Source organism: Artibeus jamaicensis, unplaced genomic scaffold (genome assembly GCF_021234435.1).
Source record: "Artibeus jamaicensis isolate MK-2021 breed Jamaican fruit bat unplaced genomic scaffold, CSHL_Jam_final contig_548, whole genome shotgun sequence".
NCBI lineage: Eukaryota > Metazoa > Chordata > Mammalia > Chiroptera > Phyllostomidae > Artibeus > Artibeus jamaicensis.
This window is the reverse complement of record NW_026521883.1, coordinates 17,101,408-17,119,858: the sequence shown is the minus strand read 5'-3', so window position 1 is coordinate 17,119,858 and position 18,451 is coordinate 17,101,408. Positions and strand designations below refer to the sequence as shown.

Genomic DNA, 18,451 nt, shown 5'->3' with positions numbered 1-18,451 from the left:
TGTATGGACAGAAATCCTGGCCTCCTCCATCTGCTGGATGTCTGAAAAGAGGTATTGCCTAGACCTACAACTTTTCCATCTGTAAGGTAAGAATAATGCTGTTTGCTTCATGACATACTGTAAAATAACCAGTCCTTCTCAAACTCCCTTCTACAGGATAAGCGTCTTGCTAAGGCTTCCTATTTTTAAGTTTTTTTTTAACGTAAGAATTTTTTCTGTATACTCTTACAAGGTTTTGTAAGGTATGTATAATATTCTTTTCTATGATTTCCAACTCTACATTGCTCTTAAGCAATTAAGAGACTACAGGCATACCTCATTTTATTATGCTTTGCTTTACTGTACTTCACTGATGTTGCATTTCATATCAACTGAAAGCAAGATCCCTCACCAGCAAAAAGATTACAGCTCACTTTACTGCAGTGTTCTGAAACCAAACCTGCACTGTCTCCAAGGTGTGCCCTATAAAAGTTCTGTGTGGTGGATGTCTGGACAAGTTTACGCTTCTGTGTTATGCTAACTGCCCAGCAGAGGTCTCAACCAGGCAAAGTTAGTAGCCTAAACACATGGTACCATTTCAACACCCAGGGAACACTTAAAGGGACAACTCATCTCAGAGATCCAAGCTCAGACAGCTGCGGGGGATAAAACTGTGCCATTTGAATACATAAACTTTATGAGACTGGGCCCTCAAATTACTATGAAATCCATCCCAAAGGTTGAGGCAACTGTCTGGATGTTAAGCGTGAGATGCAATGTCAGCTCTTTGTTTTAGCTCAGTTTCCCCAAATAAATGGTCTTACGGCACTAGCAAGTTGCTCCCTAACTAGCATGGTGGAAACTTGTTTCCTAACAGTATGCAATTTTGAAAATGTTTATATTAAAACAAACCTGAATACAGTATGGAGAGAAAACTTTGAGTAATTTTACAAATGTCTCTGACTGCATATATATATATATATATATATATATGTGTGTGTGTGTGTGTATGTGTGTGGGTATATATTGTTACATCGATAATATCATTTACAAATGAGCTACATTTACAATTAAGAACACAAAGGCAAACCCACACTGGAAATCAGGTCTGTTAACACTTGATCAGCGATCAGTCCACTTTATTACTAATACTGAAGTAAAAATTTAGTCATTCTATATAATTATTTAACCCTAAGAATTTGAAACTTATTCTAAATTCTGTCCTAAAAAATATGAAAACTGAATTACTTAATATTCTTAACATACTCATAAATAATGTAAAAATACAGAAACATGAAGCATTAAGTATATATTTTTCAGTAGCACATGTAGGAGAAGTTATTTTCTTCCAAGCAATCGATACTTTACCTTTAGTACCTTTAAATATGTAGACGCTCAGTACAAAAATGATTTTATGTGCAAATAATATAGACATTCTACCCAAATTCAATTTTCCCCAAAACGGTTAACTTTCTAAAAGAAAAGCGCACAAAAAAATTTTAAACACTCTAGATTCCTCTGCTTCTAAATTATTGCTGAGCTGGAAAACTTCAACTTGTCCTACCAGGAATCTCAAGTTAAAATATTCTCCAAAGTGGAAATTAGAGCAAAGTGCCATTTCAGAAACGACAATTCAGCTTTCAGCCCAACAGGTACGACGTCTGTCCTAACAGGTAAAAATGTCCAAGAGAATTAGGCTTCAGTCTACGAGGCCATTATGTTCTTCTAAGATGTTGATAAACCAAGACATGAAATACTGAAATCAAAACAAAAGCTATTAGTACTTTGGGCGAATTATCATACAGCTCATTAGTTCCTTAAATGTATCCCTCCTTCTATCATGTTAGTAAAGGGAATATTTTTACTGCAAAGAAAATTTTATTTTATACATCACCAGCCATGAATTTCTGTCATTAGTTATTACATAAATGGTGCCATTATCGAAATGACATCATTTTATGTCCACAATACACTTTGTATTTACAGAATTTTCACGATTTACATACGTAAACCTAAGAGTGAAGGTTTACCAGTGAGAAGCAATCTAGCATCCTTATTATCTGATGTTTCGCAGATAGCGATGTAGAAGAGATATAATTTTAACCACCTTTTCACTTGAGTCACCTTTGATAAAAAACAAATGAGGAACCTAGTACGTCTATGCCTCTGAAGACTTCCCGGTGCGTTCACAGAAGCGGCCGACAGCTGAGACTGTCGGGAATGTCTTCCATGTCCACATCCTCTTGCAGTTTCTGCACCATTTTGTCTTCCAGCTGCTTCCCTTTGCCTGTAACAAAAGAAATCAAAAACTTCATCAATTCAAAGTGACCTTACAGAACATACCAACACTTTATAAAGGAAACTGGAGGTTTTAAAATAACACTGGCCATTTCTAAGATATTTAGGAATAGTAAATATACTTATACAGGTCTTATAATATGCCATACATTAAGTAAACATTCTACCTATATTTTCTCATTTCACTCTCCTAACAACTTGCATTGTAAGGATAAGAAGCGCTGAGGCACAGAGACAGATGACCTTGCCAAAGGTCACTTGGCTGGTAAGTCCAGTAAATCAACGTGATAAAATTTGAGCCCTGGACCTCATGGATCCATGGTCCCTGCTGAAAACACTGTATCACCAACCTCTGAGGTTCCCTAAAGACTTAGATAACAATGATTCACTCCTGTTGTTTTCTGTGTGTCAGTGTGTATCATCTATATGTGAAACAAACACTCCAGGGTTCTATTTTGTTTTAATACAATTTGGTACAAAAACAACCAAGGTAGGACTCTAACACAAATCCATTCAACATGTGCTTACAGAATTTAACCTTTATTAAGGTTTAGGCTTGGAGTCATTCAGGAATCAAATCTTCAACTAAATCTCACCAAAAGTTCTCTCTTTAAGAAGTCTGCGTAAGTAAACAGTGTAACAGACCGTACTTGGTGCCAGCCGAGTAGAAGACTGGTTTTCTCACACCTCACAAAAGAAACCATGCACACGACTGCCCCGATGAGTGACTACCAGTAAGTTCCATAAGCACAAGAGAAGGTTCTAATACAGAACTGTAGTTCTCAAACGTACGTATCAGAAGTGCCCGGAGAACTCCTGAAAGACCAGAGGCCCGGACCCAAAAGGGCCTCAGCCCCCACATTCACGCCAAGTTCCTCGAGCAGTTCCCATACTGACCAACGTCTGGGAACTACTAACACAAAACACTGTCCTTTAATAAAAACAGGTATGAGACAGAATTATCTATGAAATTATTTGTCAGCTCATTTTGATTAACTTGGGGAGATAGATACCTTACAGAAAATGGGATTTTATGAGGGACAGAAAAGAAACAGCATACGTAAGAAGGTGACTGGAACTGAGAAATATACTCAATAGATTATATTTTTTAACCAAGTAATATCATAAATGTACTGAGATAATAACATTTACTTTAAAAAACACCTTAAAAGGCTGGCTGACCCCCAATTACACAGACCACAGAAATCTGGATTTTTCGCCTCTCCACTGAAAGCAGAGGCCAGTGCACAGCGCAGCGCAGCGCAGCACTCACATGCAGAAGGGGCCCGGATGAGGTGGATGTTCTGCTTGACTTCTCTGATGTCCTGAGCTTTCTGGAGTTCTTTATTTTTCTTCAATCTGGGGTAAAAACATTAACATCAAAATTTTAAATACTACAACTTTACACATTAATTCATAATTTTTGAAAGCAAAATGTATTAATTAAATAAGCAATATGGATGAAGAGTGGGAACTCAGTTATTTTCTGGTTCCTAATTAGCTTAAACAAAATTCTGACACTACAAACTTATTCGTTCAATGTATCCCTAGTGCTGATTGGAAATGAGATGGGGGTTCGATGTATACTTGCTGAGTGAATGAAGGAATGCGACTGAAGCAAGACATTAAGTGTCAGAGATCACTGACGATCATACACATGTAGTGTAAATCTCTCCACTGCCTAGGCTTTTCTGCTCAGACAGAGAGCGGTCTCTCTTACCCGATTTTTTAAATCATTCAGTAATTACAAGAGCACAAACTCTTAAGACATTCAGTGACAACAACAAAAAAAACACCGAGACTTGTTCTCAAACATTTAGGTCCCTTTTAACAGTCTTTTAAAGTTACAAAGCTGTTGGCACACGCTTCTTTTCTGTAACAGATGACCACAGCGACTTTAAGGATTAAAGTAAATGTGGCAAAATGCTAGTAGAATACACAAGAGTTCTTTATACCCTGCTTGCTAATTGCTGTCACTTTGAAATTACGTAAAATAAGGAGTGAGATAAAACCGAATGCCTCTAGATATGCACTAGTAATTATTTTCCCAAGAGTTATTTACTCAATACGTTTTTCCATACCTGTTCATTATGAATTTAGCTTGCCGTTTCTGTTTGATCTCTTCAACTCTCTTCATTACATCAACTATAAAAAAATTTGTAAGAGTTAGCCAATTATTCGCATTCAAGCAAGAGCTCTAATAATCGTTTCTTTATTTAGAAACTAATTTAGAAACTGATTTTAAAAAAACTCATTAAAAAGACCACTAAAAGAGCTGAAGAAGGTATTTCCCTTTGCTGCCATCACTGTTAACTCTCTCTCTGTCTCTCACAAGTACCATTTCTCTAACCACGTGAAAGCAGTCCAGTGCTATTCAAATGTTACTCCACAGAGAACTTGGATTAACAGCAACTAATCCCATTCTGAACTTGTCATCTTCCTAAGTAATAGCACCTTTCTGGTCAGAAAGACCACTTTTTCTTCAAGTGCCTGGGATAGGGTCTGCCCATGATGAATACTGGTAAAATAACCAGTCAACCCATTTCCCGTATCCTCAACCACTAAAAGTCAACTATTTTGGAAAGTGTGCAGAGGAGCTGAGTCCAACTGTGCTCTAGTATCTGCAACAGCACTGTCCAATGTAAGACGCACCACATATGTAATTTTAAATTTCTAGCAGCCACATTAAAAATGCAAAAAGGAACAGGTCAAAATTTAATTTGATAATATATTTTGTTTCACCAACACACCTGGAATACTGTCATTTCAGTATGTAATCAATATCAAAACTATTGTTACTGAGACATTTTATGCTTCTTTTGATACTAAATCTTAAAAAAACCACACTTGTTTTATATTTACAGCACATTTTGATTCAGACTAGCCACGTGTGAAGTGCTCGGCAGACCCTGTGGCTGGTCGCTACCACACAGCATCCTCCCAGTCTAGCTTCTGAAAGTGCAGTCTGTGGAGCTGAAGAACAGCAGGGCATTCACAGTCTAGAAGTGTCTCCCCACAATACAGTATTAGTTGCAAGAGGCAAAACACTAACTCTTCAGTGTGGAGACCTGCAGATACCCCTTAACCAGACTAACCAGCACTGCCCGTGACAGGACTAACGACCAGCAGGTGCCTCCTGACAGGACAATGACAAACTCAACATCCTGTCGATGGTGTTCCTGCCAAATGTACATCATCTGAATTTTAAAACAAACACCTGGCCCATATTCTTCACAATGGTCAAATGTCACGAAATATGAAAACTCAAGAACTGTACCAAACTGCATGGGACTAAAGAGGTGTGTGACACGTACTATTCTAAAAACTTTTGCAGTAAAAGATATTGGGACAATTAGAGAAATCCAAACATGTCTAAGATTAAATGATATAACTCTATCAATGTTAATTTCTTGATTCCAATAACTGCATTGTGTAACTGTATGAGAGAATGTTCGATTTTTAGGAAATACATATTAAGCTCTTTAGGGCACGAGGATCATTATGTATGCAACTTAAAACAGTTCAGAGAAAAATTACAGAAGGAGAGAGAGGAGAAAGGGTAAATTTAATAAAATGTTAACATTCAGGAAATCTAGATGTAAGATACCTAGAGTAAGACTAAGGATACCTATGTAAGCGTATTCTACTCTTGCCACTTTTCAATTCAGTCTGAAATTATGTCAAAATAAAAACTTGTTTGTTTAAGTGCAGGCTGGAGACCAGCAACACGGACACCACCTGGGAGTTGTGTTAGAAACGCAGCATCTTAGGCCCCACTAAGATATACTGTATCGGAATCTGCACTTTAATAAGAGTCCCCAAAAGACCCCATGGTGCCCCTAATTAAGATGATGTTTATATGAATAACTATAAGGCAATGTTAATTCTAAACCTGTGCATGCTGTGGCTTAGAATTAATAATATAGGTTGGGGTAAAACTAGGTTTACAGTTGTTTGTATGGAAAATAATATAATAATTAATAAATAATAATACAAGAATAAAATGTTTTACATACTTACAACTGTAAACCTAGTTTTGCCCAATTCTGTATACTTGATACGTAATTTTTTTCCTCTCTGTTTGCCTTTCAACAAAAATGATAAAGGCAAGTCCTAGTACTCAGAAGCACTTCCACACCTTGAAGTTACTCAGAAGGGAAATAAACAGTGGCAGGTATATCCTTTCCAAGAATAAGATACTGCATTTCTGGATATTCCAGAAGACCCCAAATTTTTAAGTGTAAGAAGCATCTAACAGATACCAAAAATGGATCTGCAATACAGAGACATGAATCAAATAGAAATTATTCTTCCTACCATTACTGCTTTCAAAGTTCTGCTACACTGTCTCTGCAGACATCAGCATCTTAAAAAAGGCTGCAGAGTCCACATCTTCACACAATTTGGTAACATAAGCAATAAATATAAAACTACTGTTAACAGGCTAGTTTACAGACAAGATGACACTGAAACAGGGAATGTGGAGAGTCAAGAAATCTTTTAGAAGAATAAAATGTTTTTCTGGAACACTACTAACATTAACTGTGTAAGCCAGCAGAATATAGCTTTATGTTCCAAAAGACTCATACTTTCTACCCAGGAAATCTTTGGAAAATCTATCTTTACGATCCCAACATGAAAACACAACAGAATGTATGCAGGGGGAAAAAACTCCTCAACAGAGCACCGCTGCCTACAGAACGTGCAGCTATATAAACGCATGGGGCAAGGGCGTGAGACTGTGATCATACGTGAGCCAATTACCACCCAACAGAAGCAGTGGAGGAGGACTACTCAGTAAAATGCACCGGGAAAGCAGGCACTGGGTGCGCCCTCTTCATCTTTGTGTGGCAGTTAGTGCTCACTGTTCAAGGGCACACAGCCCTACAGAACACAACAGTACTTCCCAAAGTCAATGTAAACAATGTGTGACCACGCATGGAGTGTCTCAGCGACTGCATACCCACATGTGACTAAAATAAGATATGCGCCCAGTTCCAACATCAAACTGAATAACCATTGAATAAGGCATGCGCCAAGGTGATCTGGAGCTACTGTCTTCAAGTAACAGCAACAAAGCAAACAAAGGCCAAAATGAAATAAAACTCTTTGGGGTCCAGAAATGCCTTCAGATCTTCCAATAATGTCCTTGACAAGAGTACCTTTTGGAATCAATTTAAGAATCCTATGAAAAATTTTTAACTATGTGAGGTGATTGATGTTAACTAGACGTACTACTGTGACCATTTCTCAATACATACAAATAACAAATCATTATGTTGTACACATGAAATATGTTATATGGCAATTATATCACAATAAAAAAGGAATCCTGGCCCTGGTTAGGTAGCTCAGTTGGTCAGAGCATCATCCAGATAAACCAAGATTACGGGCTCAGTCACCCGTCAGGGCACACACAAGAAGCAACCAACAAATGCATAAATAAGTGGAACAACAAATCAATGTTTCTCTCTCTCCCTCTTTCTCTTCTTCAAATCAAACAATAAGTAAAAGGAATCCTATGAAATTATTAATCTCTTTAGAAATCCTGAGCTTGAATAAATGTTACTTCCTTACCAAATAAACCCAGTAAAACCAACTGCTTTTCAGAACAACTCTCCCTCTAATTACGAAACAAAATTTTTATAAAATATTTTTCGTTAAAAAATTTAAAAATGTTTTTAAAGGAAGAAAAAAGAACACACTAAGGGGCAGAATATTTAGTGCTATGTGGAACAGGTAATTCTAAAACTGGACTTTGATTTCTCCACACTTCAGGAAGATGAAAACTTAGAGGGTACCAAATGCCACCACAAAGGCCCACAACCCCTCAGGTCCTCTCCTGAAGTCCTGTGACGGAGGACGTTGAAAGGGACGTCCTGTCTGTGAGCTACTACAGACCAATAAAGTCTGCGGGATTCTGAGCATTAGGGACTTCCGGTCCACAAACTACATCCATGACCCTCGACCTCAGACTGAAATGGCTGAAGACTCCGCAGGGGAAAGAAAGGCAGGACCAAGGCCCTCGAACTCAAACACGCGTGCACTGAGAGACACGTGGAATCCACACGCTGGTGGAAGACACGAAATTTTACTACATTTGGGCTTATTGTCAGTCTCTGCCTACGTCAGAAAAAAACCAAAGACAAGAACAAGATGTTATTGCTTTTAGTTTCAGTAACCTATGCCTTCATTTTTACCTAAGGTAAGCACTTACCAAGTCTTGACAGAAAATGTGTAATTATCTCAAGTGCTGTACTTTATTTTACCAAAGAGCTAAATTTTATAAGGTATACAGAATACACTGCTTATATCCCTAAACCAAATTCTCCGAACTTGTAAGTATTCTAGGTTTTGTGTATTTTTTAACTATGCCGCACTCACCCCAAAAAGTATTCTCCATCTCTATTTTTTCAGGTTTTTGAATGTTTTATAGTATGGGCACTTCAAATATTATTAAATTAAATAATTACATTATTTCTATAGTGGACACATTAGCCCCTTCTGGAAGGGATTTGGGGTAGTTTATACAGAAGACACAAATACAAGAGAACCATTAAAACGAGAATAACAGAACAAACAGAATTTAAACAACAAAGGGACGTTAGAGTTCCGGCACTATCCCAAACCCCCTCCCCTGAAAGTGCCTGGCATTCCCTTTCGACTCACCTGTTTTATTCCACAGCTCTCGCTGGTATTTCACGGGTTCATTTCTACGTTTTTCAAATTCAAATGAATTATCCTGTAAGGGGGTGAAAACATGGTTTTTGCAGAGGTATGAAGGACGCATTTCTTAAAATTTATTCTCCTAATAAATTCTCCTGGTTTTTAGGATCATGTGAGAATTATTACCATAACCAAATACAACTAAGTCACCCATCATCAATCATGTTATAGTTAATTAAATCACATGACCACCACCACCCCCAAAGAAAACCCTGACATTTTTAAACTGTAAAAAGTATACTCACTGTTCTGGCTGGTGTGGCTCAGTGCATTGAGCACGGGCCTGCAAATCAGAGGCTTGCAGGCGCAATTCCCAGTCTAGGGCACACGCCTGGGTTGCAGGCCAGGTGCCCAGAAGAGGGCACATGACAGGCAACCACACACTGATGTTTCTATCCCTCTTTTTCCTTCCCTTCCCCTCTCTAAAAATAAAAAAATAAGTCTTTTAAAAAATCTTTAAAAAAACAAAAAACTAGACTCACCACCGTAAGCTCTTTACCAGCTGCTTTACGAAAGGCTTTCGTCCACCTGACCTTGCGAGGATTGCGCTTCTTTTTAAAGTTTTTATGGCACTTGGATTTGCAGAACCTGAACACCTACGAGAAAAGTTAAAATAGTGAGAAGTCAATATTAAAATTTTTTCTATCATAGGATGTCACCCTTAACCAGACGAAATATACCACGAAGTCTAAAAAATGAGTGTTTCTCACTCACAACTGCTTCTACTTACAAGACCATCTAGATGTGTCTGGACACATCATATTCAAATGAAACTGAACTATATTTTGACTCTCAAGCATCGTCAGAACTAAAAGCCAAAAGCCCTGAAAATGCGGTTTAAAATGACCATTTTTATAGAATAACAGTAAAACCTTATAATAACCTGAATCAAGAGTAATTTTAAGGAAAGTCATTTATTTAAATCACTTCCCATATCAGAATAATTCTCAAAATTTACTTTCTATGTACCTCATTGTGGTTAAAAGCTTCAAACCACCATTCTGAAATCGCCTTTGGTTCCTTTCCATCCTTGCACAAAATAGTTTCAAAAACGCAACTGAAACTGGCTATAGATTTGTTTTCTAAAGTAGTCATACATCTACTAGGAAGATTCGTCACTACTTTAATTCTCCACCTTCATCCCAAATGATGTGATCTTTCGATTTAATGATGCCTCAACGATACTTCAATGTGCTCCTTGAAATGGCTTATTGGCACTCACTGTTACGTCTAAAATGCATTATTCTGTTACTTTGTAATGTCTTTAGAACACATTATAATTTGTGCTACTAAAGAAAATCTGAGGAGAAAAAGTAATTTTTTAGTTGAATTATCACACCTAGAAGATGTGACACATTTTTAAAAATGGGTCAAAATGAGGTATAAACATTTCAAGCTAAGTAAGCCTATGTATATATCACAAGCCAAAATACTTTTCATTTTACATATACCTTGTTCTATGGGGATTTTCGAGCAGGTCCTCATACACACTAGAACATACTCAGAAATGGTCAATGCTAGGTTAATCTGATCTAGGCCCAAACCGCCTGAGAGCCATTTTCTGAAAGACTTGAAGGAAAGTATATCTACATTCTTGAATTAATTTCAAAGTAACTGGAAAATACAAGGACCACTATAGCTTCCTGGAGTAACTATGAAATTATTATCAGTAAAATTTCTTTGAGTATTTTCAGCCCAAAGTACTAGTAATCTTTTTAAGTAAAAGCCTCCTGTGTTTAATACCTGCTAGATAACTCTTAGACAAATCCCCATTTCTGAAATACAGCTAATGACAGATTTGAACATTTCCTGGGTCTCCTCATTTCCAAATAGAACCAACAGCTTAAAGTTATACAGGGAAGTCTACTTGAGGTCCTTACCTATCACCTTATCTGAAAATCACAATGAAATATCTGAAATGCCTGCAGTCACTGGAGATGGGAAGGGGAATTCAATTAGTTAAAAAAAAAAAAAAAAGAAGTGCATCTACTATGTGCCTGATGTTACACTAGGTGCTAGGGATACAATAAGTAAAACATAAATCCCTATCCTTGGAACTTAGGCTAGCAACCTAAGTGTGGTAAAGTCTCACTTTGCAAATAAGAGAGATCATGCAATCAGACTAGAATATAAAGAATGGGATAAAAGTATATACATAATCATGTATGTATAAAGTAATATGGAAACACAATACAGTGGTTAAATCTACAGTGGGGTGGATGGCAGATGGATCATGTGGAAGACCAAGCTTCACAGGCTCAAGTTTCCCTTTTAACCTAGTCCTGTAGCATCAGCCTCAGTCTTCAACGTGCTAACGATTTATCTAATCACACCTCATTCAAAGTCTTCCAACCCCTTCTTATTCAACAAACATTTATTAAGCACTCGTTAAGGCTGTATGTACTCTTCCTGTTTGCAAACTATGTAAAAATATGGAACATAACACTAATTCTATCTTTAAGAAGCTATCTAAGAAGTGAAAGAGGGGAAATCTCTATGACAGATTGTCTCAAAAACTAAGAGCATAAAGGCAAAAAGACTGGTCAGAAGACTAGAAAAGTGACAAGTGCCTAATGTGATACCAGGGCAGGGAAACAGAAAGCAAAGACACCACTATCCTTTGCAAAGGCAAAATGGATAGTCCTTAATAGAACTAGATAAGGTGAAGAACTCGAACATGACCCATACATTTCTAGCAGACGACAGTGGCATTAATTCAGAGAGCGAAATGATCTGAGGTAATCAGGAACTGTCAGGGGGCTCACTGTTAGGTGCAAACAGGATTACCCTATCAAATGCAAAATTCAGACCTGGAGGTGGAGATAGGGATTGGGATTCATGGAGACAAAGGCATACTTCAGTTTACTGCACTTCGCAGGTGTTGCATGTTTTACGAATTGAAGGAAGACCCTCTACCAGCAAAAAGATTACGACTCACTTTATTATGGTGGTCCCAAACCAGACCTACAATATTTTTGACATGTGCCTGTCTTTTCTTTCTTCATTAGTGCTTCAGGGCCTCCACTTCTTACTCCCCCAATTTTTTTCTGGATCCACTTCGTCTTCCCCATCGTTGCTAGCACCATCAGACTTCCTTATCAACTTGAACCTCCGATATGTTTGCCAGATCAACACCCAACTCTAGGTATCTCCCACAATCTGTTGTTCTTATCTCAACAGCCAGCTGACAAGCATCAAATATGAAATCATGATGACCAGATCATCTACAAAGCCATATTGACCACCGTGAATTTGATGCCAACCTGGCAATGATTCATTTAATAAATTTTTTTATCATGTTCCTCAAAGGTTTCCAAAATCTTCTACATGTTCTTTGAAGTTCCCAAACTTCAAAGCTTTGGTCCCTCATTATTCAGCAAGGCCCCTTGCTCCTAATTTAATGAGCTCAGTATCTTCCACCTACAATAGAGATAAAGTAGGAACTATAATTCTGTACCATGTCAAAATCACCACCCAGGGGTGATTTTCCAATTCAATGGATCTGATGGAAACCAGAAATCTGTATGTTTTTTTAACAAGTTCCCAGTGATTCAGAAGCAAATGTAAGAGAGGTCAATTTCCAAGAAACAATGTGTCCAAGAAAACAGAGGAATGAGATTCATTCTGATATAAGGGAAATTCATGTATCATTCACAAAATCTTTCACAACCAGGCCTTACGGTATATCTGTATATGTATATCTTGTTTTATAGACTAATCTTTTTGCATATAGTCTTGTATCTGTATTTACTGCCCTACCTCAAGCCTCTATCACTACCCATAATACAGAGATGTAACTGCTTCGTTCTATGCCTTTGCTCAAACTGTTCACTCTCCTTCCACTTGGAATGCCCTCTTCTCACTTTCTCATGCAAAATTCAAAATCCAGGATCAATGTCATCTCCTTGCAGAGCCTTTCCATATACGACCCTCCTCAATTCCCTTCCAATAACTTTGTAACGCAAGTCTACTATTAAGCCACATGCAACATTTCTAACAACCTCTACACACAATGGACAGTCCGAAGTCAGTGATCTCTATGCTACGGACCTCAGCAACGACGCCTGACTTGGCATGCGTGCAGCAAAGTTTTCTAATCTGAAGAACTTGGCCCGCGCGCGTACTACAGAGGCCACACTGCCCGAGCTGACACCCAGCCCCCCCCCCTGGCTGGACCAGCTCTTGAACCTCGTCGCAGACAAACCTTCCCCAGGGAAGCCTGAGGACCAGCTCCGTTCCGGACGCCCCCAAGAAGAAACTCCCCAAGCGGGAGATCAAATCCCGAACTCCTGGCAGAGCCTCCCCCTCTCGGGGAGAACGCGGGTACCCTGGCCCAACGCCGCAGGCGCAGAGGAACGCGCGCTGGTGTGCGCACTGGCCTTGGCCGCCTCACCTTGCAATCGTTACGGACGAACATCATGCCGTGGCCGGGGTATATAGGCCCGGAACAGAAATAACACTTCTCGATACGCATGTTGAATGCGCGTGGTGGGCCACCACCAAGACGCCCGGTTTGAAAGGAAGTGACGCGACGCCGTCACGGGAAGTGATTATCTTCTGACTTCCGACTAGGAAGAGGTGAGCACCCTGGCTTCTGCGGGCTCCAGGAACGCGATCCGATCCTGACAGCGCCCCCGCGTGGCCACGCCGGCAAAAATACTGTCTTCTGTCTCAGAAGCAAAGCAGCGCGGTCGGCCGGCAGCTAAGCAAGAAAGTGAAAGATGGATCCTCGCTGCCTACTGAACTCACTGTCACAGCGCGTAGTTTCCCTCTCTGCCATACCTTGTTACGTCACTCTTTATTATTCTTTGGTTTGCGTTTTGCCCCTGGGAGAGCTTTCCACACGTTGCGTTGTCTTATAGGAGCTCATTTCTCCACCCCCTTCCCTAGCCTCTGGTTCCAGTCCCAAACCCATCTGCCTGGTTTCCATGGCGAGAACCTCTGCTACACAGACACTCACTGCTAGGGAAGCAGTTGAGTCTCTGAAGCTAGCTAGGTAGGCTAGATAGGTTTTACCAGCAATTTTTAAGAAACGTGCTGATGTTTACCTTCGCTCCAGCCCCCTTCTAAGCAATACACATATGTGGCAGATAAACGCAACCCAAATGTTTTCACTTGAGTCGTGACCTCTGGCACTCCTCCCCTAAGGCAATCAGTTCCTTTTATTAACTGCCAGAGATGGTCTGTGCATAGCATATATACTATATATTGTATGTGCGTGTCTCCACTCTATTCTTTTTTTAAATTATTTTATTATTGTTCAATTACAGTTGTCTGTATTTCCCCCCATCCCAGCCAAACCCACCTCCCTCCCTTGCTTCCTCCCTCCCCCTTGGTTTTGCCCATGTGTCCTTTATAGTAGTTCCCGAAAACCCTTTCCCCCATTGTCCCCTCCGATTATTGTTAGATTGTTCTTAATTTCAATGTCTCTGGTTATATTTTGTTTGCTTTTTTCTTTTGTTGATTATGTTCCAGTTAAAGGTGAGATCATATGGTATTTGTCCCTGACTGCTTGTCTTATTTCACTTAGCATAATGTTCTCCAGTTCCATCTCCAGTTGCAAAGGGTAGGAGCTCCTTCTTTCTCTCTGCTGCATAGTATTCCATTGTGTAAATGTACCATAGTTTTTTGATCCACTCATTTTACTGGCGGGCACTTAGGTTGCTTTCAGCACTTGGCTATTGTAATTTGTGCTGCTATGAACATTGGAGTGCATAGGTTCTTTTGGATTGGTGTTTCAGGGCTCTTAGGATATAATCCCATTATCTGTTCTATTCTTTATAACACTAATAAGCATCATAGTCATGCTTTTCTGCTGTTAGCTACCTCTCCTCATTGCAATGGGAGCACCATAAGGGCAGAGATTCTTATGGTTTTGTTTACAGCTATATCCTCGGTGCCTAGAATAGTTCCTGGCCCATAATTTAGCATTGAACACACACGTTATTAATAATCAATGAACACATAACATTCTTTTTCATAGTTATATATATATGCAATTGTATGAAGGTATTTTAATTGGTTGCCTATGGGTAAACATATTTCCTATCTTTTGACATAATAACCATCTATACTGATAAATTTTTTCAAAAATAAAGGTTTATATAGAACTGCTGGGTCAGAGGATATGTGCAGTTTTTAAATGTGGTAAATAATGCTAAACACCTCCTGAAAGTTTTTACCAATAAATTATCTGTTCATCACCTCTTTATGAAAGGTGATTTTGCCAATCTAAGGTTAATTTTTTTCTATTATTATTTTAACTTGCAGTTAATTATGAATGAAGTTAGGAATCTTTTCAAATGTTTGAAATCTATTTTTTCTCTGAATTGCCTATTTATATCCTTCAGCTTTCCACTGTGTTGTTGATTTTTTTTTTCTTAAATACCTATCAGTTGCCTCTCACACAGGTCCCCAAGTGGGCACCTGTGTAGCTCAATCCACTGAGTACACCAGCCTGGGCTGTTGACTTTTAATAGTACTTTACATATTAAGATTATTGCTCTGCTGACAGAAATTATTTCCTAATTTACCAATATTTTAAAGTTTGCTTGCAGTATTTTTCCATGTGATGTTTTATTTGTGTGTATCCATATTTATCGAATCTTTTATGGTTTTAGATTTAGTGTTTGGTTGGAACTGAATTTTCCTCTTCAAAATTGTTTTTCCTAATTTTTCTCCATTGTTTTTATAGTATCATCTTTCACATTTTAATTTGCAACTACTCTGGAATTTACTTAAGTGTAAATAATGACACAGGATTGCAGTTTGGGACCCCTCCAGAGAATACCGTATGTTCCCTTCTCTATGGGTCTACCTTTGGACTCTGCTGTTGGATGCATTTGTCTATGTGTGTGCCTGTTACAAAGTGTTTAAATTATTTTAATTTTTTTTGTTTTCTATTACAGTCGTCCCAATTCCCCGCCCCACCCCCGTTGCTCTCTCCTGCTCCCCCTCACGCACCCCCACAGTCAGTCCCCACCCTGTTGTCCATGCCCTTGTCCATGGGGCATTTGTGTCTGTTCCTTGACTAGACCCTTCTCTGGTCGCTGTCAGTTTGTTCCTTATTTCCATGCCTCTGGCTCCGTTTTGCTCATCTGTTTTGTTCATTAGGTTCCTCTTATAGGTGAGATCATATGGTACTTCTCTTTTGCCACCTGGCTTATTTCATTTAGCATAATGCTCTCCAGTTCCACCTTTTTGTGAAAAGTAATTTTTTTAAATAACTGGGTTTCCCTGAAGTCCTCCTCTCCCTTCCTTTACCTCTCATTCATTGTTTCTGGACGTTCTTCACAGCTTATTGTTTTTATTTAAACTCTAGCATCAGTTTGTCTAGTTATAATGTGCAACTACATATAATTTTTCCTTTTATCTAGTATTTACAGTTATTTTTCTTTTTTAAGATTTTATTTATTTATCTTCAGAGGGTAAGTGGAGAGGGAGAGAAATATCAATGTATGGTTGCTTCTCGTGCATCCCCTGCTGGGAACTGGCCTGCAACCCAGGCATGTGCCCTGACTGGGAATCAAACTGCGATCCTTTGGTTCACAGGCCCACGCTCAATCCACTGAGTTACACCAGCCAGGGCATACAGTTATTTTTCTTGTCTAATTATTTGTCTAGTAATTCTAGAACAATGCTAAAAACCAAGGCAAACACCAGAAATTTTAATAACATACATTTGCCCAACACCTGTCAACCAGGAGACTGAACATTATTTCAGCCCTGTTTAATCTCACCAGTCATCCTAAACTCTTGTACACAGACTCTTCCCGGATGTTTCATCCTGCAGCTTGAACAACGTCCTGCCCTTCTCACCCACGTGACCACCCAGCTTCTCCCTCTGTCCTTCAATGTCAGAGCGCACATCCCCTCGACACGTTTTTAATCCCCTACCTTAAGGCTTCATCTGAGACTCGGTTGCCTTCAGCCTATGAGCATACTCAGTGCTTCACTTTAGGTTGGATAGATGAGTAGCCGGTCTTAGCATTTTTTTCCTTTTAATCATAATAGAATACAAGAGAAAGGGGAGAAAACCATGTGTTTCACATCCAAGAAATTGAATTGAAATCTTGGAAATACTATTCATGTATCCTGCATGAGAATGACAATTCCTAAAACTGAAGGTGTATGACTCTTATTATTACTGAAAAATTCTCAACTATTTCCTTTTCAAATATTGTTTCTTCCTTTATTTTCTCTAATTTATCCTCCTAGAATGCCTGTTAGACATAAGTTGGAGCTTTTATCTTTCCTCTAGATCTCTTGGTCTCTTTCATACTAACTCTTCATCTCTCTCTGCTAATTCTGGGTAATTTCCTCTGACCTAGCTTCTGGCTCAGCAGTTCTCTCTTCTGCCCTGTCAAACTTGCCATTTAACTTCTGACCATTTAGTTTTCAACATCAATGGCTGTGTTTTTCATAGGTGAAATAATATGCTTTAATTCAAACCAATCTTGTATCTTTAATAATGTCTTCTTGTCTTCCCAGATGTCTCAGTTCCTTTAATGTTTGCAATGATTTTAAACACTTTTATTTTATGGTATCCACTTGGTAAGTATATTACTTGAAGTTCTTCATGGCTAAGTACTGCTGTTTAGGGTTTACTGGCCCTTGCTCATGCTTGAGGAAGGAATGAGTTGTTGTTTTAAATTGTGAGTCCATACTTAGTAGGGTGTTTTCTATAAGAATCCTGTAAGGCCTGGGTGGAGATGTTCACTCCAAAAAGATTTTGCTTTGCCTCTGCCAAGTAATCCAGATGGATCATCAACCACAAATCACTTCATTGTTAAGCCTTTAATTAATTTCTTAGCTTAGACATTCCCAGAAAAGGAAGGGGGAAAGGGTAATGTAAACTCAAACCTCAAACCTGTATAAAAACAGACTTAGGGTTATAAATTCTCAGGGGAGACTAAGACGTACTGGACCCAGGCTTTGTGTGTTTGTGGATAGGGAGCTCTCCATTCCAGCGCACTACTTCTAACAGATCCCAGGCTTTCTCTCCGAACGGCACGTAGCCACTAACACAAAGCGCCTTGGATATTAATACTGTCAGAACCAAACCATACTCAGTGTCAGCTTGTAAGTTCCCTCCGTCACTGCCGTTGTGGTTGCCATCTGAGCTGTGGGGGAGAAGGGCAGTCTTAGGGTACTTCCCTTACGTTCTTGAGCAGTCAACAGCACATTTAAATATATGTTCATTATATTTTATTCAACATTACCTAAGAGTTTTAGAGTGGAAGAATTTTTTCAGTTATATAGTCACTATCATATAGTCAGATTGCCCAGAATGGAGATTTTCCATTTATACAATCAATGCCAAACAAAACATTCCTTACAGAATATTTCTTAAATAATTTTTTACTATCTTTACATCGACTTCAAAAGATCAGAATGTACTTCTGATTTCCTAATGTCTCATAATAAGCCAATATGGATTTATAATATG

At 38.8% G+C, this 18,451-nt stretch overlaps 1 protein-coding gene across 1 annotated transcript; it reads right to left on the bottom strand.

The window, feature by feature from the left end:
* Positions 1 to 858: 858 nt before the first annotated feature.
* RSL24D1 (ribosomal L24 domain containing 1) lies at positions 859 to 13,532 on the bottom strand. The gene is made up of 6 exons (XM_037151056.2): positions 13,397 to 13,532; positions 9,486 to 9,599; positions 8,947 to 9,019; positions 4,359 to 4,422; positions 3,551 to 3,636; positions 859 to 2,266 (listed from the first exon to the last, which is right to left on the bottom strand). The coding sequence occupies exons 1-6, from the start codon at positions 13,475 to 13,477 to the stop codon at positions 2,166 to 2,168; spliced, it is 519 nt and encodes a 172-aa protein (XP_037006951.2). The 5' UTR covers positions 13,478 to 13,532; the 3' UTR covers positions 859 to 2,165.
* Positions 13,533 to 18,451: the final 4,919 nt, after the last annotated feature.